The sequence below is a fragment of the Martes martes genome (assembly GCF_963455335.1).
Source record: "Martes martes genome assembly, chromosome: 4".
Classification (NCBI taxonomy): domain Eukaryota; kingdom Metazoa; phylum Chordata; class Mammalia; order Carnivora; family Mustelidae; genus Martes; species Martes martes.
The window spans coordinates 85,802,348-85,828,571 of NC_137891.1; the positions used below are offsets into that span (position 1 = coordinate 85,802,348).

Consider the following 26,224-nt stretch of genomic DNA (forward strand, 5'->3'; position numbering starts at 1 on the left):
TTGGAGCAGGAGGGAGGAAGATTAGGCATGAGGGGGGACTTCCCAAAAGGATGATCACAGTAACTTCTTGTCCTAGGGACAAGAACCCCAGGAATCCATGCTTGGGAAAGGAAAAGGGTAGAGACCCTGGAATGTCCAGAAAGCACGTGACTTGCTTAGGCCGAGATGCCAGGACCCTGTCTTCCAAAGCCCCAGTCACTTCCTCCCCACCCTACACAGTGGCACCAGTGGCATGGCTGGGAGAGGCAGTCATACCTGTGGTTTGGGGGGGTAGCCCGATAGCCTGGCATGGTGCCCCCAACCAGGAGGTCAGAAAGGGCCCTGGGAGACCCAGAATCACAGAGGAAGGGAGGCTGGAAGAAGACGGAGAGGCACGGAAAACAGAACCATAGACAGGAAGGGGCGGACAGGGAGAGACGGAGAGGATCCTGAGTGGAAGCAAAGCCAATCACTGGGCTGGGAAAGGGAGAGCAGTACAGCGGGACCCCAGCCTTCCCCTGTACCCCTGTCCCTCTGCCTCTGGGCTGGCTCTACTTGTCTGCCAGAGGGCACCAGGTGGGGTGGTACTTTGGGGAGCCTTGCCTCTTAATCCAAGCCTGCCGGAGGGGGAGAGTACCAAAACAGGTCTGCATCCTGTTCTGTGTGGAGAAGTGTGGTCCATAGAAGTGTGGGCCACTTAAATGTGTGGGCCCTCCATTTACCAAAGTGGTGTGGGGGACACACCGTCAGAATCTTGGCATAAGAAGGTCCCCCAATGTGGCCACTCCACTCTTCCTCACTCCCTGTCCCTTTGCCCACCATCCTAGGAGTTGGGAAGTCCTTCTTCACTTCTAACCTTTGTCCTTCAAGCTGCAGCCACTGGGAGATACCAGGAGTTACCCAGGAATGGAGGTGCTGATGGCAGCAGAGTGCGAAGCTCCAGGGTGGGGCAGGAGGGTAGGATGGCAAGACGGGAGGGCAGGAGAGGGAAGGGACAGCCGCCTGCCCTCTCCACGCCAGGTGCCACGTGCTGTGGCGTGGCTGGCTCCTGCTCTGCTGTTTACCAGCTGGGAGCAAGAGCAGGAGCCGGGGCCAGGGAGCCGCCCCACTGCGTCTTGGCCCCTGGCCAGCCAGCCTGTTGGGTAACCAGGAGAGCCAGGCCCAGCTAATCAAACTCTGGACTGAGGCTGTGCGGGAGAGAAGCGGCATCCAAGACCTGCACCAGCCTCATCCTGTCCTGAAGCCTTCTGCAGAGCCCTTCCTCTACGTGGGCTCCAGTGTGGGCCCACTGAGTCGGGGTGGGGCGCCTCTACTTCCTCCAGCTAAGTGCAGGGGCATCTCTCCTGGCTGCTTGCCTCCCATTGCTCTCTACCCCCACACACTCCTCCAGCCCTGCAATGCAGCCCCCGACAGACCAGGAAAATGTGGAGGCATCAGCAAGCCAGGGAATTCAGGGGAAGGACAGGGAGGTGCAGGGGCTAAGCAGCCAGAGACCTTGAGAAATTGAGGAACCATGGGATGAGTCTGACCTCATCCCAGAGAAGCAGCACAATCCGGCCCCCCGCCCCCACCCAGGGAAGCCATCCCTTCCCCATCTCCTCTGTTCTTGCTGCCTCTCTTGGTCAGGTAGAAAACACACCATCCTAAAGTCACAAAGACCTGGGTTCAAATCACAGTTCAGCCACTTACTCTCCTTGGGCAAGTCAGTAACATCTCTGCGCACCATGTAGCTTAGGGGTAAAACTGGAATAATGGTGGGTGTTGTGAGGATCAAAAAAAATCATGGACCTACATAAAGCATCTGGCAATAAATGCTAGTCCCCTTCCCTTTTCTTGTTTCTCCTCCAGGTTCCAAACTCTGTTCTTCCAGTCTCTCGCCTTGTCCCCTCCTGCTGCCAGGCCACTCTGCCAGCCACTCCTTTCCCCTGCCTGCTGACGGGCCAGGTGCTCCCTCCCTGCTCCCTCCTCCCTCCCCTGGGCCCTGCTCCCTGCCCTCCTGGGCAGCCAGGGCAGCAAGGACGGCACCAAGGGAGCTGCCCCATGGACAGGGGCCCACAGAGACAGCACCGAGCCTCGCAGGGTAAGAGGCCCATGGCCCTGCAGGCAGGTGGAAAGGACTTGCCAGGAGGTTCAGAAGAGAGAGAGATTGGAAGAGTCTGGTCAAGAAGAGAGGAGGAGAAGGAGGAGGACAATACAAGAAAAGAGGAGAGAGATGGACTAGCTGGGGATGCCGGCCAGTCTTGATGGAAACTGAAGGAGAAGCAGGAGGAGAGGCTGGGGACTCAGCAGAGGAGGAGAGCGTGGAAAGGGGGAGAAGCAGGAAACACATGGAGAGGAAAGAAAGGGAGCTGTGGAGAAGGAAGCAACAGGTGTGGGGCAGGAGTGGGGGTGGTGTGTGAGGAGCTGAGCCAGGAAGGGTCAGAATGTGGGCAGGCCCTCCCCAGCACGAGCGCCCCCTGCGAGGAGGTGGTGACACTGCTGGCGGAACAGAACCTAGCCAGGGCTGGACGGCTGGCCACTCCACCTTTTCTGTTCACTAACGGAGGGACCTCTCCTACCTTTAAGGGTGACAGACCAAGGGTCGGGGATGGAAGCAAGCACACCCTTTCAGCTGCCTATGCCCACTAGCCTGGCACTTTCCTCCCCACTGGCCCAGGAAGGTGGGGTTTTGTTTCTGCAGCAGACTCGGGCAGTGGGAGACAGTCAGGCAGTCCTTGGCCCCACGTGTGGTCTAACTCAGAGACCCTCTCAGAGAGGGAGCCACTGCCACATGCTTGGTCAGTAATGAGCACCAAAGGGAGTGAGGCCAGCAGGCTCTGAGGCCACCTGGTGGAGGGAGAAATCCACTTCCCAGGCAGGCAACTGGCTGGCTGGTGAGGGGAGCACCCCCCTCTCAGGACTGCTCCGAGGTACAGGGTTGGAGGCCAGAGAGAGAGTGCCACGTCAGGGAGGAAGCTGGGTGGGGCCAGTCAGGATCAGGGGGAGGGGGGAGGGGCCGGATGGAACCACTCCTTCCTGGGGCAGTCCTCCCCCACCCCACCCCAGCAGAGCCCAACCCTTCTAGTCCATTCATCACCACTACCACCACCCCCAACCCTGCCCCGTGGAGGAAGATGGCCAGTGGGGAGCATCTCCTGTGCAGAAGGACAGTATGTGGGGGGTGGTGGAGAGATGTCCAGGATTGGGCAGCGGAAGGGAAAATGTAACAGGAGAGCAGATTCGGAGATCAAGGAGACTATGGGGGCATAAGGGAGGGCTGCAGCCTTTTCTGGGACAAAAGGCTGGCCTTGTGCTCTATGAGGAGCTGCTGTATGGTGGTAGGAGAGGGACCAAGGACTGGCAGGGGAAACCTCTTCCCAGGGGCTCCTTTGGTAGGTGTTCAATAAATGCTATAAATGAATAACCACCTTCCCCACCCCACCACCAAAACCACCACTGCCAGGACGCTGTAGCTAAGGCTTTCCCCTTAGCAGCCGCCCCTCAGAAGTATGTGCGTCCCTGCCCACCCTGTGTCAACCCACCCAGGCACTCTACTTGCCTGCTGTCTACCTGCACTAGCAGTAGGAAGGGACTCCCTCCTCTGCGGGCTGGTAGACCAGATGTCTGGGAAGGCAGATTCTCCCTCTTCTTCCTCCAGATATCTTCAGGGTCTTACCCTCAATCTCAACACCTCTGGAAGCCCTGGGTGCTTTCAGGCACCGGAAAGCAACCAAGAGATTTAACTCCCACAGAGCTGTAACTCTAGCTCCAAAATATTTACGTGCTCCTCTAATGGGCCAGCCACCATGGAAGGCTCTGGGAATAACAAGGTCAATGAGACAGCCTCCCAGCTAGCGAGAGAGCCTCATTTCATGGATAATGACACAATGATAGCAGTTAGATAACCACATGGCGGTGAGTGTTGGGAAACCAAACGCTAGGGACTGAGTGTCAGCACGAGGTCAGGAGAGAGGGGCGTGGGCAGCTTCTCCCGTCAGAAGCTTGAGCGATGAGAAGTTGGCTTAATGCTGAGCAGGGTGTCAGGAAAGGACATTTTGAGAGAAGGAATAGTTTGGGGGACTCCCAGACGTGATGAGAAGCCTGGCACTTCGGAGGCCCTGCAGGGCAGAGAACGGAGAGACGGGTGCTGTGGAGGATGGGGCTACCTTCTGCTCAGACACCAGGCTCTGGAGGAAGGAATGGGGTAGGATCGGGGCTGTGATGGGGAGGGGTTTGTCTCCTGGTGCCCACAGTTTTCAACTTCTGGCCCCGGCCCTCTGTCTTCTCTTTCCAGAGCTGCTGGCTGCAAAGAAGACCCACACTTGTGAGTAGAGGGTTGGGGCGGTCCCTGGCATGGGGTATGGAGAGATGAGTTGAACAGGGCTCTGGTGGTGTGCACGAGAGAGCAAGGCTCAGAGCAGGCCCAGAGACAGGGGAGCCCAGCAGAGGCGGCAGAGGCAGCGCCTAGGGAAAGAGGGGAGATGGGAAGCCCAGAAGGGGGAGGGGTGAAGAAACCTCAAAAGCAGGGTGACAGATCAGGGGGAAGCCCACAGAGAGGGGGCACCACAGACACAAGGAGAGAATGATTATTAAAGGGATCCCTGGGAGACGGAAAGGAGGGGTGCTGGACAGAGGCACAGGAGCCAGTAAGGGAAAGGAGGGAGAGAGAGAGCAGAGGGAGGCAGGGGCAGCCTCGGGAACTCAGGGAGCCTGTGCCAGCAGGCTTCGTGGCAGCTGAGCCATGTTTAGTGCTCCTCTCGGTGGTTAACACGTCCTGAGGTGTGAAGAAGCCAGGCTGTACAGAGCTGGAGAGCAGGAAAGCCTTCACCTCTGTAGGAAACATGATACCCAGGGACACTCTGGGCCCTGAAAGATTGAGGCTACAGCATGTGGGAAGGGGTCTAGAGCTCAGGAAGGACTTCCCAAGGATACTGGAGAGTATGTACTCTCTTTTAGGGACCTCTCAGCACAGCAGATCTACCCCCCTAGTTTGTAGGAGAGGCTACTCTCCCAGAAAATACACCCACTCCACTTCAGTCACAAAGCTTCTATCCCATCAGGGCCATGCACGCTGCCCTTAACAGCCTGAAGGTACTCTGGGGGAAGGCCTCCATAAGCATAAGTCCCTGAATTAATGAGAACAGAGGACCATTCTGGGGCAAGAGACCACCTGCCTTTCTCCATGGCCCTCCCTTGGATTACCTACCAGTTCCTCCGGAGAGCTCGCTGATCCTACTCTGGCTTCCAAGATTGCTTAGAGCCTCCCCGTTCCCGGTAGAGAAATCTCAGAGACAACAGCATCCCCTGGTCCCTGAGCTGGGCAGACAGGGGCTGGGGGGGCATCCAGGATGCCACATCCTCCTGGGTGGGGGCTTGCTTTGCTCAGCACAATCCTGATCAGTGCCTCGCCTGCCCCTAGCCACAGGGCCCCACGGAAATGCTGAGCAGGGCCCTGGGAGGAAAGCAGGTCAAGGAGTGACGTGCTCGTGAGCTGGGGGATGGGAGTCAGGGACCATATGTGGGTGGGGAGGGAGAAGGGGGACTTTCGGAGCAGCTGGAACTGGAAGAGGCTACATGCCATTCCTACCTTAACCTCTTACCACAGAAACCTTGGCCAGGACCACGCCCCCTTCCCAGCCCACAGGTCCTGAGCAACCATGCCCCTACCCCCAGTCCAGAGCGTCCTCTGAGAAGCCAGGGGGACAGCCCCTACCCCAATCCACTGCCCAGGTCCTGAGAGCCAGAGGAAGGCCAGTGGGGAAAAGTCTGTACCAGGCTGAGGAGCTACTGGAGGCCTGGCAAGATCAGAGACCTCTTTAAGAAGTTTGGTGCAGAGAACCCAGGAGAGATTGACTCCCCCAGGCTGGGAGGCTCAGAGAAATAGGCTCCAAATTGAGACAACCCCAAGGAGGGGTCCAAGACAACCCCAAGAAGGGAGGAACCCAGGAAAGACCCCCAGACGAAGAGAGGGCCTAGCTACTGGAGGGCCCTGAAAAGGGAACTCCCAGTCTGAGGTACCCCACAGAGCAGATATGAGGCTGAAAGAGCCCCTCAAAAGGACCCCCAGGCCAAAAAACTCTAGACTCACATGCCAGGAGACCTCCCAAGCTGAGACACCCTCAAGAGCAGACTTGAACCAGAGAAACTGTGCCATTCCTGAGGCCAAACTGCCGGAGTTTGAATCCTGACCCCACCACTTACTAGCTGTGTGACCTTGGGCAAGTTACTTCACCTCTCTGTGTCTCATTTTCTTCAACTTCAAAATGGGGATAACAGTACCTTACCTTATAAAAGTATTTTGTAAGGATTAGATAATCCATATAAAACCTTAAGAAGTGTTTCTGGCACAATGTAAACATTATTATTATTACCCTCACCATCATCACCGCTATCATCGTTATCTGCATTCCAATTTCAGTTTTGCTCTTGAGGAAATTCCTGACAGACTAACACTTCCTGCAGATAATGGGTATTTGTCTGATGATTATTACCACTGCTCTTATCATTGATTCCCTAGCCCCGGGGCATGCACCACGTCAGTAAGGAGGGCTTGAGCATGGTGGGTGGTGGGGCAGCCTCCCAGATCGCACCCCACTGGGTGGCTGTTGGCAGTCCACAGGGTCTCAGGTGGCACAAGCCACTGCCCCCTCCAGGCAGACATCCTGTGACTTACCTCTAGAAACATCCCTGTCCCTGGAGTCACCTGGCAAAGAGGGTCAGGCTTGGGTCCTCAGTGGGAGGGGGGAGTAGGAACCTGGCCCCCCGCTCCTGTGAGCTCCATTCTGGTTCCCCAGCCAGAACTACCCTGGCGGGTGGAAACAGCTTTTACCGCGTGTGGCTGTCGCATGTGGTTTTGGAATTTTCCAACGCCCCCTGCAATTGGCTGCCCCGCCCCTCACACCCTGCCCTGGGCCCAGATTGGCCACGTGGGGCGCCTGTCATCCTACTTGCTGCACCCCAGAGAGGGTGGGGATGCGGTGAGGGGGGTTTGTCACTCAGCCACCTGTGTGGTGGTGGCTTAAACCCCCCTGGCCCAGAAAAATTGGGAGAGAGCTAGGTGCAGAGCTACGGGCTGAGGCTCTGCAGAAGGGGCCTCAACCCCAACCCAGCTGCCAGCTGTGCCCCATCCCTGGACCACCCCCTGCTGAGGACAGAGAGCTGAGGAGGCAAAGCCCAAGGCTCAGTCATGAGAAGTAAGTGAAGGGGGCCACCTGGGAGTGGGGAAGCCTGGACGCCATCGTCATCCCTGGGCCTCTAGAACAGAGGGGTGTCTTGGGAACAGTGTGAGCAAAGCTGAGTGCTCTTTCTTGCTGGCAACGTGTGTCCCAGTTAAGGCCAAGATCTGTTGGGAGATGGGTGGAGTAACTGACAAGTCTTGCTCCCCAGGCAATTTTCTTAGAGCGGGTTGGGTAATACATGGGGTTGTAGAGGAACGCCACTGTCGTGAGCCCTGGAAAGGACCTGCAGGAGTATCTGAGGTGCTCTGCTTCTCGTTTAACAAGAAAGGACTGAGCCCCAGGAAGGGGAGAGCTTCGCCCCAGATCCCACTGCTGTAGCAGAGGGCGGCTGCTGACAGGCACAGACCAGGACTCTCACTGCAGAGTTTCCCTCCGTGCCTCCAACCTGCCTCCGAGTGGGTGAAAGAGGAGCCAGACGGCCAGAGGGGTTGTTGTGCCCCAAAGCAGCAGGACAGGGAGAGGAAAGCCAGATCAGCAGGTAGAGGGGGGCCGAACCCCACATCCAGGTCTCAACATGCGTGGGTGTGTGTGTCCCCAGTTTCAGTCACCCATTTGATGAGGGGGATAGGGGAAGGGAGATGGGAGCAGAAAGCCTTCAGCTTCACCCCCTTCGTGGTGTGGAGCCATGGGCCAACAACTAGTGGGCAGATGTCTGGGGTCCCTGTGCCTTCTAGCAGAGCAAGGATGAGTGAATCAGACAATCCCTGTGTTCATGTAAGGAAAGCTAGAGAACCTCTCAGAGCAGCAGGCAAATGCGCAAAAGGGAAGCTCCATGTCCCTGTGGCCTGAGGCCTAAGGCAGCCCCAGCCTCAACCTGGGGTCTTCCCACAAACCACAGAAGAGAAGCCATATTGGGTCCTGGAAAGACCCATGGGTCGAGAGTCTAAAAACCAGGTTCTGGTGCCAGCTCTGTCACTGACTCGCCATGTAGCCTTAGGCAAGTCACTGGGCCCTGGTCTCCTCATCAACAAGAGAGCTGAAGCTAAAAACAAAACCAGCTTGGGAGAGGCTCCCAGTTCTAAGGACCCACGACCAAGAAGAGAGCCCTGGTCCCCGAGGTGAGCATCACCAAGGCTGGTGAAAGCGTCTCAACGCTCCCAGGACACAGACGAAAAGGAGGCCATAGGAAAGGAAGAGCTTGGGACAGAGATCCCAGTGCAGGTGTATGAGCTGGGGTGGGTCAGTGAGGCGAGGAAAAAAGCCAAACCTTCCACAGGAAGAGGGGCCCTTTGGAGCTTTCGTTTCCTTCTAGCTTCTTCCGATTAGCAGCAAAGGTTAGCAAACCAATCTTCCCAGAAATGGCCTCCAGTCAGCAAATCCACCCTAACAAGCAAGGATCGGATATGCTTCAGAACTCAGCAGGAGAGCAGGAGTCCCCAGGACTGAATGAGGGAGCTTCTAGGCAGCTCCACATGATATCCCCCAACAGCTCCATCCAGGCTGGTAGATAGGAGAGAGGGGTCCCCTCCGATCTGGGACCAGATGCCACCAATGCTTCTCACTTGGACATCTCTGGGTATCTCATGGCCCTGGGTTACCTGACTGTCCCCCACTCCCGCCCCATACACACTCCTAGTGAGTGCCAGCCACCTCCATGCCCTCTGACCATAGTCAGAGAGAGGCAGTACATTGGGGGCTGGGGACTACGACACACCCAGAGACCAAGAGGCAGACACAGACCAGGAAATAAAGAGAGGAGCAGAGGCCAGTGATGTCCTGATGGAGCTATAAATGGAGAAGTACCAGGAAATACCACCAAAACATCGAGGTATGAAACCCGAGACAGAGCTGGAGCACAGAAGATAGTAAGGCACACCGACACAGAGAGAGAGATGCAGAGGGAGGAGGATGGGTGGCCAAGGGGAGCCGTGAAGTAATGACAGGGGCCAGGAAGGCAGAGAGAGGGAGGCATGGAGCGCATGGAGGTTCTGAAGGGATGGCACAGCTCGCTGCCATGGCTACCTGCTGCTAAGTAGAGAGAAAAAGTCCATTGGCCAAACAGACTCCCCAGCCAGCCAGAGGGATGGTGGCCCTAGTCATCTCTCTCTGAGGACATGCCAGTGTAGAGCCAAGAGGCATGAGGCCCCAGCACTGGCTATGGATGGCGAGGTGGGGGGGTGGGGGGCAGATGGGAGGTCTCATGCCTGTCTTTGCTGTGCCCTGATCTTCCCAAGTCTGGTCATGATCATGATGAGCAGTGGGCCAGAAAGAAGTCTAGGTCCCCAGGGGGTCACAGCTCTTATCCTGAGAGCCCAGGGCCACCTGAAGACTTTACAAAGGGCCCCCTCCTTCCTTGTATCACCCCTGCACCTTTGCCTTTTCCTCTCTTCCATTCCTAACAGGAATCCCGAACACCCCCAGCCCAAGATACTAGCAGCTGGAGTATCCCAGCCTGTCCCATATAGCGAAGCATGGGCGTTGGTGTCCCCACCAGTCCCAGAGGCACCCCTCCCCTCGCCTGCCTCTGTGTCCCTGACTCAAACAGGGAACAGGGACTTTCCCATGCTAAGAGCCCTCTACAGAAGGAAGCCCTGGGGTCTCCTTCATCCTCCATGGCCAGTCCTTTCTGAGATCTAACCTCTACTCCTCCTGCCACCGCAATGCTGTCCTGGGACTCTGGCCTCAGAACAGACAAGGGTGTCTCTTTCGGGAAGGGACACTAACAGGGCGGGACTCAGCACCAGAGCTGGAGTGTCACTGGGTTCCGTGTGTCCTGGAACAGCAGAGCCCTGTGGAAGGGAGCTCCCACCCTGGTGACTGGGAAGCCCATGACTGGGACTTGGGGCTCCCACTCCTCAGAGCTTCCTCCTGGTGATTCATCCCCTCCCCCCCCCACCATGGTTGTTTTCACTCAATTCTTCTGTTTCCCCTCCTTTCTCCTGTCCCAGACTGCGGGGGTGGCGGGGGCACCAGGAGGGGTTTCAGGTGGCTGGCTGGCTTTCGTGGCTTTTCAGAACCCCAGACTCTCCCTCGCCCACCTGAGTTTTAGCTTCACGACTTTCTCAGCCCCGGGATCTGGGTGTATCAGCAGAAAATCCTCGCCCTGGCTTGGGAGTAGTGTTCAGCAGGTAGAGAGCGGCTCTCTCCTGGCCCCCCACCGACCCTCCCCCTCCTGCTCCCCTGTGGTGGCACCCACCACCGTGGTTTCCAGCTTTGCAGAAGCTGTGGGAAGGAGGGCTGAGAAAGGAGGGAGGCTGGTGGCAGGCTGGGGTACACAGGGGACCCCTGGGCCGAGCTGTGGTCTCTGTGCTGGTGGGGGGTTGGGAGGAGCTAAACTAAGAAAAGAGATGCATTCCTCTTTCCCATTCACTCATTCATCTCTGCAGAGGTCTACTAAGATGTATGAAAACCAGTCCACACCCCTGAAGGAGCTCTGCTGGGTCAGGCGAGCTGTTCCACCTTGGCCTTGGAAGCCTGCCCCAAGACATGAGTAAAAGCAGGAGGAGGTGGGCTCCAGAGAGGAAGAGCTGGGACAGAGGGAGCCATGTCTCCATGGGTCTTTACACTAGACACGAGTGTCAGCTTTAGTTCCACAGGGGGTCCTCTCTGAATTCTGTTCCCAGCCCACCTCCACACTTCACACTTTTCCCCTACAGCCAGTAATCTTGTCCCCTATCCCATCTCCTTGATGCATTTGGGCATCTCATCCTTGGAGGGGGTGTAGCTTAACGGTTGGGGACATGAGCTCTCGAGGTACAAAGACCTGGGTTCAAATGTCAGATATGCCACTTCAGACTGTGTAACCGTAGTCAAGCCACTTACGCCCTCCCAGATTGCTTTCTCATCTGTGCAATGGGGACAAGGCAAGTAATGCCTAGTTCCCAGGGTTGGCATAATCATTAAGGAAACACATATGCAAAACCTGGCACAGAGTAAGAATTCAGCCAAGGCTGATGTCTATCACTACCATCCCACCTTAATCACTGTCCGGTGGAGAAAAGGAGAGAGAAAGAGAAGAGAGGGAAGGCCCAGCGGAAGACTGACAAAGCACCAGGAGAAGCTAAGGATCCCACGGCTCCTCTGACTGCACCCACTCACCAGCAGGGCTAGGGGAGGCTCTGGGGTTTGAGGGGAGAGATCCCCTTGGGTTAGAGCCCCTCCTTTGCTCCTACCACTTCCTCTCTGTGGCATAGGGCACCTGGACAAAGCCCACGGCTGGCTTCCTAAGGTGGCCCAGGGCCAGGCTCTGGATGCATTCAGAGAGCGCTATCAATGAATCTCACAGCTGTGGGAAGGGCGAGATTAGAGGGGTTGGAGGGAGGGGCAGACAGACCACTTTGTTGCCACCGGATTTCCCCATAGAGGAGATGTGCATAGCAAGCTCCTTGGGGATACTTCAGTCTCTGAAGCAATCCAGAAGAGATTCCTTTTCTCTCTCCAGCACCCTAGCAGAATTGAAGCTTTAGAGGTCTCCCAGGTTGAAGAGAAGACACAAGAATGAGCTAGGGGAGGAGATGACCAACCCCACCCTCACCCCCCCGGAGGATCCGCCTGGCCCAAAAAGCCTCAAGAGGGCCCAGATTCTTGCTACTCAAAAGCATAGGCTGACGACCAGCCAGAGTGGGCACCAACCAGAGCCTGTCCAAATGCACAGTCTGGGCCCCCAGACCTGAGAAGGGATCTGCTCGCAATACGTTCACAAGATCCCTCGGTGATCTTGTGTGAAACGCAAAAGGATAGAATCACAAAGTCCCTAGATGATCTCGGGAGCCTTCCTGAGCAAGGAGGCACTTCTGTCTCCTGGGAGTGTGAGGGTTTCCTTTGCTGGCCCCCCCCCCTCCCCGGGAGAGAGCAACAATGAGATACAAAGACCTTCCCGAAGCAGCGGGGGCCATAGGGGCTGGCCTAGACAGCCCTGACCTTTGCTTGGTTCGAGTTCCTGGCACCCGCAGGCCCTTAGATGGTAAGTTCCTGGCAGGCCAGGCTCCAGCGCAACAGTTTGAGTAATCCTGTGATTACTCAGCTCCCCCTCCCCAACCTGGGTTCCCATCACCTGCTGCTTCAGGCAGGGGCTCAGGGGTAGGCTGTGAAGGTGAGGGATCCGAGGTGTTTTTCAGCTCCTGCTCACCCCACTGCCACCTCTGCCAGCCCTTCCCGTCCTCTCCCCTCCCCGCCTCCACAAGTCACACTCATGCGCACCAGTACTTTCTCTTTGAGGTTTCAGGCAGATGGCATTGAACGGGGTACAGGTGGCAGGGGAAGGAGGGAGCAGTGGGAGTAGAGGGCCTGATGGTACACCAGGGCCAGGCGTAGGGCACTGGGACTGGGACCTCACTGCAGGTTTTTCTGTGTCTCTGCCCCTGTTTCTCCATCTCAAGGTCTAAATCTCTGTTGCCTGCCAGTCCCAAGCCTCTTGGTCTTTCTAGCTCAGAGGCTACAGGGTCTGAACCCCCTAGCTCAGAACCTCTGACTCCATGTTCCTACCTCACTGTGTACCTCTGTCTTGGGGGCCTGTGGTTGGGAAACCCTGAAGATTGGCTGGCCTGGTGGCTGGGGTCCAAACTTCAGCATCCCCCCAGGCACAGGTATCTGTGAAGGGGTCCATGGCTGGCTACACCATCCCATGAGAAGAGCAAGGTCTGGTTCACAGCGTTGTGAGGTTCCTGGGGCTGGGACCAGCTGTGGGTCAGGTGTGGGGCAGAGAGAGATGGGTCTGGGTCACCTGTGTGGTTGGTGCACACACGCACGCGGATGTGGCTCTGGGAGAAGGGAAGAGGCCGGGAGGCCTGTGGTTGACTGCTGGGCTGGAGTCCGAGTTCCCACTGTGGCTTGGCCTAATCTCCCCTCTGCTTGCATTTTTGGGTGACCCACGTTGGTTTCTCCCCTCTCTGGGCTGAGGGCCACCGTGGAGAGGACCCACGCTGCTGGAGGGGAAGGTATCAAGGCAAGCGCAGATTCTATGGGGCACAAGGCTTCTGCTGGGCCTCAGGTGCCCATTGCATTTCTTCACCTTCAGCTGTGCTCTGTGGTAACAGCATACATAGAATTCGCCTCTTAAACACAGTGCTTTCCGCAGGTAATGGCATCACACCTACTGTCCTACCTACAATCATCCCACGGACAAGCAAAGTTCTTTTTTAATCCTGATTTCACTGACAAGGGAACCTAGGCCTAGAGAATCTAAGTGACTTGACATGCAGGTGCCTCCACATTTTCTGCCCCCTTTCCAGCTACCGGTCCCCTCTTGTTCTCTCTTCCCTTCCATGCGTTCCAATCTGCTCTTAATTTACTGGGAAGAATCTGAAAGGCTCTCTTGCCGTCTGTCCATGATGATCACTGCCTCCTATGTGGATGTTGGGCAGGCAAGTGGGGGCTGAGGTTGGGGAAAGAAGTGACTTCTCATGAAGGAATTGCAGATACCCGTGGGCCTTGTCCCTCAGGAGAAGGCAGCTGCTTACTCTGACTCAGCTCCAAGTTGGCTTGAGGGGATGATGGTTTCAAGATGAGGGAAACAAAATTCCACAGGGTGGTGGGCAAGCCACTGTCCCCCTCCCCACCTCACATCAGGAGGCCCTTTGCAGGACCAGGGTCCAGGCCTGGGCTGGAGATAAGCTCAACGGAACACAGGCTTGCCCTACAAGGCAACCTGTTGCCTCCACTGACCCTCACGGTGGGACACAGTTGGGGACCAGTCCGAGATGACCTGGGAATGTGGGCTTAGATCACTTTTTTGGCCTGCTCAGACTCAGCCTCCCTGCTCAAAGGGGAGGCAGCAGGGCATCCACAGCAGAGAAGAGACGCTTGTCCCCTTGGGATGGATAAAAACCCCTGACATAGCAGCAATCCCAACTCCCCTTCAAAGATGAGCTGGGAGAAGCCCAACTGCTGGTCCCTGAAACTCAGTAGAGAGCTTTGGGCATTGACAAGGACAGGGCGAAGTAGAGGAGAAGAATCTGGAGCCCTGAAAGGCCACGATGGGCTCAGTGGGCAGCCGGGGGCCCTACTGGCCAATGAACAAACACTAACACACCAACAGGCAACTGTGCCTGCTGACTAATAAACAAACGTACTTTCCATGTGTGCACACACCCTCATACATGCCCGCTGGCATATGGACCCCAAAGCCAGGTATAAGGAACAACATAATGGAAAGCAGGGGAGATAGAGTGTAGACCCAGCTCTGGGGGAAACTAGCTTCATGAACTCCAGGCCAACCACCTTACCCTGTCTGGTCTATCCCTCCACCTGTAAAGGAAAGGAAAGGACAAAGGTTGCATGAGATGGTCTCTAGTCCCAGCCAGAGTTAACATTCATGATTGGCACACATGTGATTGGGCCCATAAACACAGGCACTCTCATGGGCGCACACACGCAGAGCTGCCCACTCTCTGCTCCAGGGCCTGGGGCCTCAGCATCCTGTTTGATTCTTGCCTGGATCTTCAGCATCTGACAGACCTGGCTTGTTGAGCCTTCCCCTGGGCTCCATCTCACTCTTCCTTACCCTCTCTGGGTCCTACTCGGTGGACCCTGTCCTCTTGGCCCCTGGTCACTGCCCAGTCCATCCCTGAGCCTTCACTGCCAGCCGAGCACAGCCAGAGCATGGCCAGAGCATGGCCAGCATCTCTATTTGGTCCCCTGGGGCCTCCTGCCTTAACATACCACATCTCCTCCCCCTACCCCCACGCCTCAGCCTCTGCCCATGTGAGCAAAGCCTGGTGGGGGAGGGTGGCCTAGAGGAAGCCCCCTGGGCGGGAAGCAGGTGTTAAGCAGCAAGAACTCCTAGGTCCTCAGGAGTGAGTGGGGCGACTGGAGCTTTTCAACTTCAAGGGTGGAGCAGGTGTCCTCTCTGCAGCTGCATTTTCTGCCCCCATGGAGCTGAGACAGCTCCTGGTTGCCCCGTGAAACTGTAAACGGCCTCCCCAGACCCTTTGCGGGGCAGCACTGGCACTGCCCTTCTTCCATTTTGCAAGACGGGGTAGAGCAAGCCGGAGCAGGGTGGGGACGCACCGTGTACCTGTATCTACAGCCCAGAGGCGCAGGATAGGAGGCGGATCAGGTCCCTGGGCTGACCTCCTGTTCCTTCTCTCTTTCAGCACAAATTGAAGTCATTCCTTGCAAAATCTGTGGGGACAAGTCATCTGGGATCCACTACGGGGTTATCACCTGTGAGGGGTGCAAGGTGAGCATGCACACACAGGCACACTTGCACACAGGTTCTCTTCCAAGGTGGACAGAAGGGGTGATGTGGGCTTTGTTCCCTTTCTGTGGTGTTTGTTCTGACTCCAAGTCAGTCTCCTTAGGCAACTGGGGGGCTGCTGGAGCAGTGCCTGACTCGGGAGGGCCTGACTCGGGAGGGCCTCCCCCTCCTCTTGGGGACATGACTGTGTGGCAAGTCATAATTCTGCTAAGAAAGGGAGGAGAGAAAATGGACCGGTCATGGGGTCTGGGAATGCTGGGGCCAGAACCTGGGCTGGAAGCCCTGGGGACAGAGCTGGGGCTGGCCGGGATGGGTAACTGAGGTCTCTGCCTGCCTTCCCCAGGGTTTCTTCCGCCGGAGCCAGCAGTGCCATGTGGTCTACTCCTGCACCCGCCAGCAGAACTGCCCCATCGACCGCACCAGCCGAAACCGATGCCAGCACTGTCGCCTGCAGAAATGCCTGGCACTGGGCATGTCCCGAGATGGTGAGGCCAAGCAGGCAGCCCCCTGGGGTTTCCCTGGAGTCTCCAAAGAGGCAGGCGGGCCTGCTGTGCTAGGCAGAGGTTGCCCCGTAGAAACGTCCTTCCATCCATGGGGCATGGGCTGGCCACGCATCGTGGGGGTTTACCTCACCAAAGTTCTTCGTGGTCCCCAACTGTAGGCTCTGCTAGAACAGCCCTCCTTCCCCCAGTGTCCCAGGCTCCTCACTTCCTTCTTCCTGGGATGGATTCTCCTTACTTCCTTTGCCTGTGGCCCAGTTACCATCCAGCTTCCACACTCCCTCCTGCCCCATGGCTCCGGAACTAGCTCCATCCCCCCAGACCCCCATCCCCTTGTTAGGACATGGGACAGTGGCTAAAGACTGGAGCCAGAGTCAGCCTGAGAACCACCTGGAAGGCATGAGGGTGGGGAGGACTGCAGTTCCCGAGGCCTTTCTCCTCAGCCCTTGCCCACCCCCTCAGTGCAGCCCCCCATCACCAACACAGAGGGAGCCCAGGGTGGGGTTGGGGGAGGCATGAGGTGAGGAGGAGCCAGAAAGAGGCTGTCAGCACTTTTCAGCGCCCAAAATAACAAAGTGAAAGGAAACACGCAGGGGTGCAAAGGGGCAGGCGGGGCGAGGGGCTGTGCCCCCACACCTGGGAGGGGTGTGGGGGGGTAGTGAAAAGGCAGGAAAGAGAGAGCAGAAGAGGATGTTCAGAAACAAGCCGCGGAGCCTGGGTTGGGCTGTGGTGAGTATCTAGGTCACCAGGGAGCCTGCAGGCCTGACCACAGGGAGACCTGTGTTCTCAGCTCTCCTCTTCCTCCGACCCTCCTAGACAGGCGAGGTGACCCCAATACAGCTCAAGGTCCCCAACTCGACCACCCCCAGCCCCGACATCAGGAGGCCAGAGTCCTCAGTCCAGACTTGCTGCTTGAATTCTGCTACCAGCAGAAGCTGGTTTCCAGCTGGGAGAGTTTGCTTGGGAGACCGGGCTGGACACAGCCCGCGGCAAACACCTGCAAGAGGTCGAAGGGCTCTCAAGCAAAAGTGGGGGTCCCCAGGGGAGGTTCTTAGGCCACACTGGAGAAGCTCTGTTTGGAGCCAGCTATTCAGGGAACAGCAAGTGAATTCTGTAATGATCAAAATGCCTGTCGATACTGTCCTGTACCCCGAGCTCCTGCCTTGAAAACTCCTGATCCCCGACCTCTTTCAGCTGTCAAGTTCGGCCGCATGTCCAAGAAACAGAGGGACAGCCTGCACGCCGAGGTGCAGAAACAGCTTCAGCGGCAGCAACAGCAGCAGCGGGGACAGGTGGCCAAGACCCCACCAGCGGGGGGCCAGGGGGCCGACCCCCTCGCCTGCCCTATAGGGCTCCCTGATGGGCAGCTGCCCCTGGGCTCCTCACCTGACCTGCCCGAGGACGCGGCCTGCCCCCCTGGCCTCCTGAGAGCCCCGGGCTCCGGGTCCTCCTACCCCAGCAGCTTGGCCAAGGCCGGGCCTGACGGGGCCTCATACCACCTGGAATATAGCCCTGAGCGGGGCAAGGCCGAGGCTGGCAAGGGCTTCTACAGCACAGGCATCCAGCTGAGCCCTGACAGATGTGGACTTCATTTTGAGGATGCCGGGCTTGAGGAACCAGGACGGGGCCCAGACAGCTACTGCAGCCTCAGTTTCCACAGCGCCCCAGAGGGGCCTTATGCCTCCCTGACAGAGACTGGTGAGCAACGGGGTGGCGGAGAGGGTAGGGATGATGAGGGAGGGGCTTCCAAGAGAGGGGCCCTAGTCAGCACCCTGTGTACACCAAACATGAGGGAGCTGAGGGGCCGGGGTGGGGGGAGGTAGAGCAGAGGTGGGCCAGGCCAAGGGTAGGCCAAGGGCATACCCAAGAAGTATGGGTAGGGTCGCAGCTGGCTGAGATGAAGCCTGTGCCTTCCTCTGGCCCCAGAGCACCTGGTGCAGAACGTTTGTAAGTCCTACCGAGAGACGTGTCAGCTGCGGCTAGAGGACCTGCTACGGCAGCGCCCTAACATCTTCTCCCGGGAGGAGGTGGCCGGCTACCAGAGGAAGGTGAGGCCAGGAGACCATGTGGGAGGGGCTCGGGGGAGGGTAAGAGATGGCTACCTGCACACGCAGGGGGGCTGGGGCGAAGCAGACAAACACAAGTGTGTACCTGCTTTTAAGTCTGGGGTGTGTGCGTGCTTACGTGTCTATGTGTAGCAGATGGATAGGTTTTCCTTTTCCCCTATTGATGTTTTGCCTGGACTTCATCCTACCTCCGCCAGCACCCAGACCTTAGTGTGTACAGCCCTCAGTACACTCTCCTTCCCCAGTCCCCTCTGTAGTCAGAACCCTGATTCCCATTTGTTAAACACCCCTTCTCTGCCGGGCACTGTGCTAAATGCACGCTTCCCAGAAATGATCCTCCACCCTCACCACAGCAACCTACGAGGCTGGCATTTATTTCTGTATTTAACAGACTGGGAAACTGAGCTCGGGGAAGTTAACAGACTTACCATAGGTCATAAAGTAGCAGAGCCACAGACACACTGAGATCCATCGGGCTCCAAAGTTTGTGCTCTTGCTTATCACACCTGTTCTAAAAAACACTCGTTGGGCATTCAGTTTTTCCTGCTCTATAGGTCTTCACGGGGAGAGGGGTCAGTAGGTGCTTCCCACCTCAACAAAACACAAACCCTTTGAGGGCAAAGCTGCATCTCAGATTTTTTTTTCATTTCCCCACGACAGCTAACTTGGTGCCAGTGGCTGGTGGGTGCTCAGTGAGTGGGACCAAATGACAGGAGTTGACCCCAAGTGTGTATCTGTGCTGAGAATAGGCTGAAAATGCCAGAGTGGAGAGTGTGGGAGTTCTGAACCTCATGCCCGCAGTTTATCAGTCTGGTCTCCCAGGGGCATGGGAGGGTGACAGGGTCATAAACGGGGCTACAGTGGGACCCTCCTCCTTCTTTGCAGTCCATGTGGGAGATGTGGGAACGCTGTGCCCACCGCCTCACCGAGGCCATTCAGTACGTGGTGGAGTTTGCTAAGAGGCTTTCGGGCTTTATGGAGCTCTGCCAGAATGACCAGATTGTGCTTCTCAAAGCAGGTGCCCGGAGACTGGGGGCAGGCCTGGAGGGAGGGGGAGAGAGCATGCAGTGGGGCGGGGCTGAGCAGAGGGAGGTGGCTTAGGGAAAGCAGGACACTGGAGGGGCACCTAGCCAGCTCCCTGGCTCTGCCTGACTCCTGCCTGCCTGTCCCCACCCCCCCCTCCAGGAGCAATGGAAGTGGTGCTGGTCAGGATGTGCCGGGCCTACAATGCTGACAACCACACGGTCTTTTTCGAAGGCAAATACGGTGGCATGGAGCTGTTCCGAGCCTTGGGTGAGGGACAGGGGGAAATGAGAGAGACCAGAATTGGATGGCAAGTCCATCTAAAGCTTCAAGACCCAGGCTCCCTCTTTTCAGGGCAGGTCACCCCCCCTGCTCCCAACACCAAGAGGGCGGGTGTCCTCGGGGCACTGTGACCTCATCTACCTTGCTCATCCTTTGGTTTTTCCCTCTCACAGGCTGCAGTGAGCTCATCAGCTCCATCTTCGACTTCTCCCACTCCCTGAGCTCCTTGCGCTTTTCTGAGGACGAGATCGCTCTCTACACAGCGCTAGTGCTCATCAATGCCAGTGAGTGTCGCTGGGCTTGCCTGAGGGACAAGCAGGTGGCTGGAGTGAGACGGATGCTGAAGGGCCTGGAACTTCAAATGAGATTAAATCTGGGAAATGGCTTTAAAGAGCAGAGAGAGAAGATTTCAGAGGAGCCTCAGGGAGGGAAACACCCTCCAAGGTGGGCTTGGAGAAGTGGGGAGCCGGGGAGCTGTGAGGAGGAGAGGAAGGGCGCTGCTTCCCAGGGAGAGGTTCGTTCACTCCTGAGCTCTCTTATCAGTCAGTTCAGTGAGGCCACACACTGGAATCACCTGGAGATTTAAAAAAAGTGATTCTTCCCTGGGCTCCACTCCCAGAGACTCTGAGGTCATTGATCTGGGGAACAGCCAGAGCACCAGGATTTTTTATAGCCTCCCGCAGGTGATTGCCATGTGTGTGGGGATCACTGCTCTGTGTAAGCTGGGTTGAGGACTGTGCGCTGTCATGGCAGGACTCGGGGGGCCCACCCCCCTGGAATGGAGCAGGCTGGGCTGAGCCGGGGAAGGCTAAGTATTTGGAGAACCCGGAGAAGTGGGTCGAGCTACTAACCTGAGTTTGCCCATCAAGATTATCTGTTGTCTGACTCTGCCTATGGGTAGAGACCTAAACACATCCTTTGAACTAGAGATAAAGACTTAAAAGATGACTTCTGGCCGTTTTATGGAGCCAGGGCAAAAGGTGGTTTGTCTGTTGAAATTAGCCCCAGATGGCTGCAGAGGCCCTGGTGCTGGCCTCGGAGTCTTCAGCAGGGCCACCTGCTGTCAGGCTCATCCTTGGCCAGGAGACAGGGCTCCCTCTCACTTTTTCCCGAGCATTGGAATCCGAGCATTGAATGGGCTATGTGAAATATCAGGGTACCAGGGAGAAGGCCGCTTGGAGTCAGGAGATTCAATGTCTTTTCTTTTTTTTAAGGATTTTATTTGAGAGAGAGAAGGCAAGAGAGAGGGAAGGAGCAGGGGGAGAGGCAGAGGGAGAGAGAGAACCAAGCTCCCCACTGAGCAGGGAGACAGATGCATGGCCTGATCCCAGGACCCTGGACCATGACCTGAGCCGAAGGCAGATGCTTAACTGACTGAGTCACCCAGGCTCCCCAGGAGACTGGATGTCCTTATCCATTTCATCTCTCCCTAGCTTTCCTTGTAGACAGCTAGCCAAGCCCCAGGCTCCAGAGCTTCTCATGACCAAACCAGGTTGCACATGCACGTGCGTACACACTCAGCTGAGAAGGCCACTGTCCAGCACAGATGTCCAAACTTATACACCCTTCTGGGGGCCGTTAACGTCCATGTTCTTTCTCGTTCTCACTATGGTCCCATGCCCTCCTTCAGACCGGCCAGGGCTCCAAGAGAAGAGGAAAGTAGAGCAGCTGCAGCACAACCTGGAGCTGGCTTTTCATCACCATCTCTACAAGTCTCACCGCCAAGGCATCCTGGCCAAGGTAGGAGCAGTCCCTGAGGTGGAGGAGGTCAGGTCCAGTGCAGGAGCAGGGCCCCCAGGACTGGCGAGGGCCAGGCTCCAAGGTTGGGGGTAGGAAGCCCTTGAGTGCCATGTTGTGTTGAGAGCTTGCAGCAGCTCGGGAACCAAGGGGATGAGACGTCGCTTCCATGTGCATACAGACGGAAGGTTAAGAGAACCTGGAATTGGGAGGGACTGCCAGGAAATAATTTGGCTTAATCTAGCCAACACTCACCCAGCACCTGTTTGTGTAAGGCACCGTGGAATGGAAAGATCCCAAGAGGCGGTCCTTGCCCTCACCGAGTGTTTCTGGTCTGGTACAAAGAGGCTCGTATACCAGTGACTCTAATATAGAGTAGCCTACAGTATGTGATACAATAGTAATGCAATTAACAAGATGCTGTCCCAGATGTGCAGTCATCCTCAGGGCAGCTTAGTCAATAGGACAGGTATTAAAACCTCCTTTTAGCGATGAAGAGACTTAAGCAACTAGTCCAAGTTTGCACGATTGGTAAGTAATAAATGTAAGATTTAATCCCAGTGCTCTCCTACCATATCCCCTCACTACTCATAGGTTACTTCGATAAGAGATAGTGGGGGAATGTTATTACAGCATAAAACAGGAATTAAAAATAATTCAGGGTAAAAGGAGTGGGTCATAAACGCTTCCTAGGAAGGTGGCATTTAAGGTTGGCAATGAAGTATGTCAGATTTTAACAGACATTCATGGGGGTAGGGCAAGCATTCCAGGCTGTGGGAACCATTGGCAAAAATAAGGAGGCAAAATAGCACATATATGGGGAATAGCTCGTGGTACATTCTAACGTGTAAGATTGAGAGCTGGCATTGATTGATGAGGGCAGGGAAGTAGCAGAAGACAGGCTTGAAATTAGGTCAGGTAGCAAATCAGAGAGGACTTCCAGTGCCATATTAAAGAATGAAGGCTTTATTTCCAGGCAATGGAGAGCTCCGAAGGCTAGAGGAATGATATCATCAGAGCTATTATTTAGGCAATTTAATTTGGAACCCACGTAGAGGAAGCATTTATGTAATCGTTCAAGCAATGGGCCCTTGCTATGTGCCAGGCACAGTGAGTGCTAGGTCCTGAGGGTAGAGAGATGACTTACACAACATTCTAAGTCCTAAAGAACTTCGAGTCCGGTCGGTGGGATTGGAAGGAGAGACTGGAGCGTGGGAGCGCAGCTGGAAAGCAGATCTTGTTGGCTCCACCTTCAGAATACAAACCCTCCACCATCACACCTAACCCCCAACCGTTCTCTTGTGGCCTGTTAGGCCCCCCAGTCCCCGCTCGGCCATCCTGCAGGAGAGCCATTTAGCACAGGCTTCAGTCCTGCTGTAGCCACCCATCCTGCTGAGAGGCAACCCGAGAGTCTGTCACGGCTCACTGGCCTCATGCACGATATGACCCCGACTTCTTTTCTCACCTCCTCTCCTCCCACCGCCCCCTCAGTCACCTGTTCCAGCAGCACTGGCCTCCTTGCCATTCCTTCAGCACATCACACACACGTGCATCTCAGGGCTTTTGTATCTGCTGTTCCTGCTGCCCGGAAAGTTCTTCCCCAGTCTTCCAAATGGCTCCTTCTCTTCATTCTGGAGAGGTTTTCCCTGACCGCCTGAGGCAAAAAGCCCTCCACCCCTCACCTGGCAGTGCTGTTTTTTAAGAAATTCTCAAACTTATTATATATTTGTTTGTTTTCTGGCTCCTTCATTAGAATATGCATTTAATAAAGCTAGATATTTTATTTTATTATGCTTTATTTTATCCAGTGACATATCACCATAGCCCATCACAGTACCTAGTTGAGTAGGTTCTCAACAGTTAGTGATGAACGGATGGCAGATGAAGCTACTGTGGCGGTCCAGACAAACTCAGACTAAACCAGCAGAAATGAGAAGACGATGAATCCAAGAGATACCAAGAGATCTATGTGCCTGGTCTTCTCTGACTGCTCCTTTCCTAGGAAACTAAGTGGGGGGAAAAGGGGGCAGCTAGTGAGCGGTCTTTTCAAGCCCAGCTTGGTTATACAGGAAGCTACAAAGTTTGAATGGTTTTTTCAGCCTTTCTCCAGTGAGGTCTCCCTGCCTGTCTCCTCATGGGTCTCTGGGCCTCTTTTGTTCCCCTCTGGCTGAGTGCTGGTGGTGTTGGGTACCTGCTTGGAAACCGTTTATAATTCAGAGAGGTATTAAGCATTTGTCATGTGCCAAGCATTATGACAGGAACAGAGGATACAGAGAGGGAGACGGAGAGAGGGAGACAAGGAGAGACCCTACCTAAGGAAATTAAACCTAGCTAGAGTGGGAAGGCAAACAAATTAGATCGTTTTCCTAAAATGGGGTTTAAGTGCTACTACACAGAGGGAAGCCCAAAGGAAAGGCACCTCATCCAGGTTAGGGAAATATTCCCAGAGGAGGGGACACTTGAAAGTGAGGAAGTATTAGCCACGCAAAGAAGGATCGGAAAGGTATTCCAGGTGAGGAGAACAGCATCAAGGAAGGTCCCAGAGGCATGCAATGGATTACAACAGAGCCACAGGGCATCACTCTTCTAAGAGCAGAAAGTGCGAATTAGAGTACTCACCAGGGTTCATTTTAGGAATAGCAGGAGTGTAATGGGGGCGGGGGTTGTTCACTCAGAAAACATGCACCTGTCCAGCAGCAGCCCTCGCTTGCCTCCGGTTTCCTAAACACATAACCCCCCTGTGATGGGCTCTTATCGAGCCCCTCTTCCAGTGCCAAGTGCAGAGGGGGAAAGCAAGGCAGGCTGCCCTAGCCCAGGGAGGAGAGGACATCTTTGCTCTGGGAGGAAGGCCAGAGTACTGACCCTCCTCCCCTGTTAACCCATCTCCAGCTGCCACCCAAGGGGAAACTTCGGAGCCTGTGTAGCCAGCACGTGGAAAAGCTGCAGACCTTCCAGCATCTCCACCCCATTGTGGTCCAAGCTGCTTTTCCTCCACTCTACAAGGAACTCTTCAGCACTGAAATTGAGTCACCTGAAGGCCTGTCCGAGTGACCTGGAGGAGGGACCCCTTTCCCTTCCCTATAGCCTACTGGCCTTCCTCCCCGGATCTCATCCCACCTTCACGTTTTTCTTACCTGTGCCCCTGGAGGGTGGTCCCTGCCTGTTCTTGAGGGGTGCGCATTTGCTGAGACTGGTTTTCCCCCACAGGCTTGCCTGGCAGTGGGGCCAAGAGCCAGAGGGTGGCGATGAAGGAACACCATCTCCAGCCTCAGCTTTGTTGCGTCTCCTTTCCCATGACCCTTCACCCCCAGCTTCTGAGAGGCCTCAGGTGGCACATAAGGACCTCTAGAAGGACCATGGTGTCCTCAGGACACTAGGCAGATCCAGGACACCCTGGATGAATAGAACTCACCTCTGGGCTCAGAAGTTAAGAATAGGACTTTAAAATACCTCATTGCATTTCCCCGTGGGCTTTGGCTGGTGAGATATGTCAAGCTCAGAGACTGATGGCTGAAGCCCAGGAGAACCTGTACATAACATGAATCCAAATCTTTAGATTTTCTGTTTCCCCCTTCCTCTTAGCTCAGCAAGGAAATGGTTGGGCACCCTGCCCTTTTCTCAGGGTCTTTAAAAAAAAAAAAAATACACCAAAAAACCCCCGGGATATGTGGAGAATATGGATGGAACGGGGGTAAGAGGCTGGGATAATTTTTTTTTTTTATGGCATTTGGGTACAAGGATAGGGTACAATTGGAGGCCAAGAACATCATAGATAGTTAGAACTCAAACCACTTCTGTGCTCTTTAGAAATAGACTTCAGGCGTCAGCATAAATCTGAGGAGAGACACACATCCACATACAAGGAAACACACACTCACAAACTCAAACTGCAATTCTGCACCTCTGTAGACACATTTAACCTAACACGATTTCTGTCTTCCTCGAGGTCACAGCTCAGAGGTACTTAGTGGCCTCAGGGAAAGAGTCCCAATCCTGAGGGACCCCAGAACATTCTCATGATGTACCAGTCCACCAACCTTAGACCTGGGGTGGCCCAAACTCAATCCCAACCCCAGTTGTCAGCACAAGAAACCCCAAAAGAAGAGATGATTGGACACTGGTCGGTCAGATGCCCACAGACAGACCCCTAAAAGAGTCCTCCTTCATTGTGCGGAAAGGAAATAGACGTCATTTCATCCCGACTCCAGCAGGGGGGAGACCAGGGAACAGGACAGACACCTGTGTCTCTGGCTGTGATCATGTCCCAGAACTTCTCTTGGCTTTACAAATCACTGTGAGCCCTCCTCTGAGGGATAAACAGCCGGTGATGTGGGGGTATTGTGTTCCTCTCGGGGGAGGGGTTTAGTCAGCTAAACATAAACCCCAACTTGTGCTATTCTTCATAAGACAACTTTAAAGCCCAGAGACAGGGGTAGGGGTTCTTAAATCTGATTACAGACAAGCTGCTCTCCTGTCTCATTCCCGTGTGGAGACCCAGGTTTCTAACCCAGCAACCCATGAACATCATGAGGACTGCAGCCCCCACTCTGCACAGCCCTTCAGGGAGGCCTGGGAGCTGCTGCTCAGGAACCCCCACCAAAGGAGTCTCAAACTAAGCCCTATGGGAGATGTTCTGGACTGAGAACTTTCCCCACAAAACGCTACCCCTGGGGGACATTAAGACTGAGAGGCTGCACAGACTCTCCCTGCATCTGGGAGACTAAAAGACAACCCTGAGGAGGGTGCTGGGCCCCAGAGCTCCCCAGGGGGGAGTCAGGATGTCCACAAAAGACCCTTTTAAGTTGCTGGCTGCCTCTACCTCCTGACCCCTCCTGGATCCCAAAGTCTCCCTGTGCGCTCCCCTCCCCTTCACCTTCCTGTAGTGGCGCTTGCTGCAGCCCTCCCTGGTTGCTTTATTTATTTATTTTGCACCAACAGGGTTGCTGCAGACTCATTCTCGCCTGGTTTAAAAAGAGAGAGAGGAAAAAAAAAAGGAGAAATGCTTTCTGGCTCTTTTCTCTACCTCGGTCTTGGCAGCAGCGGCCGCAGCAGCGACAGCAGCCACAGTGGGCAGGCGGGCGGGCGGGCGGGCGGGCGGGCAGCGAGGAGTGAGACACACCCGGAGGTACAGCCAGCCCCCACCCCGGCTCTGGGGTGCAGCTTGAATGGGACGGCCCCCAGCCCCAGACAGATGCAGTGTCCAACTTGATGCCGCCCTCCAGCTTCTCCGGTAAGTGACCCCACCCCCTGTCCCAAGGCTGCAGCTGCCCTTCTCTATAGCAT

The 26,224-nt window shown here is 55.7% G+C and overlaps 1 protein-coding gene across 2 annotated transcripts; it reads left to right on the forward strand.

The window, feature by feature from the left end:
• The first annotated feature begins 1,968 nt into the window (after positions 1–1,968).
• Positions 1,969–25,924, forward strand: RORC (RAR related orphan receptor C). 2 transcript variants are annotated; one of them, XM_080802133.1, is made up of 11 exons: positions 1,969–2,059; positions 4,253–4,282; positions 15,230–15,315; positions 15,677–15,818; positions 17,028–17,531; positions 17,760–17,881; positions 18,785–18,917; positions 19,085–19,192; positions 19,378–19,488; positions 20,835–20,944; positions 23,831–25,924. In XM_080802133.1, the coding sequence occupies exons 1-11, from the start codon at positions 2,020–2,022 to the stop codon at positions 23,990–23,992; spliced, it is 1,548 nt and encodes a 515-aa protein (XP_080658259.1). In that variant the 5' UTR covers positions 1,969–2,019; the 3' UTR covers positions 23,993–25,924. The 2 variants fall into 2 exon arrangements, with proteins under 2 accessions (XP_080658259.1, XP_080658260.1); XM_080802134.1 differs by lacking the exons at positions 1,969–2,059; positions 4,253–4,282 and adding an exon at positions 6,933–7,151.
• Positions 25,925–26,224: the final 300 nt, after the last annotated feature.

Bases quoted from the DNA above. Each gene is read 5' to 3' on its own strand.
- RORC (XM_080802133.1), top strand. From the start codon at position 2,020: ATGGACAGGGGCCCACAGAGACAGCACCGAGCCTCGCAGG. The intron at 18,918-19,084 runs GTGCCCGGAGAC...CCCCCCCTCCAG, and splicing joins GATTGTGCTTCTCAAAGCAG to GAGCAATGGAAGTGGTGCTG. The intron at 19,193-19,377 runs GTGAGGGACAGG...TCCCTCTCACAG, and splicing joins GGAGCTGTTCCGAGCCTTGG to GCTGCAGTGAGCTCATCAGC.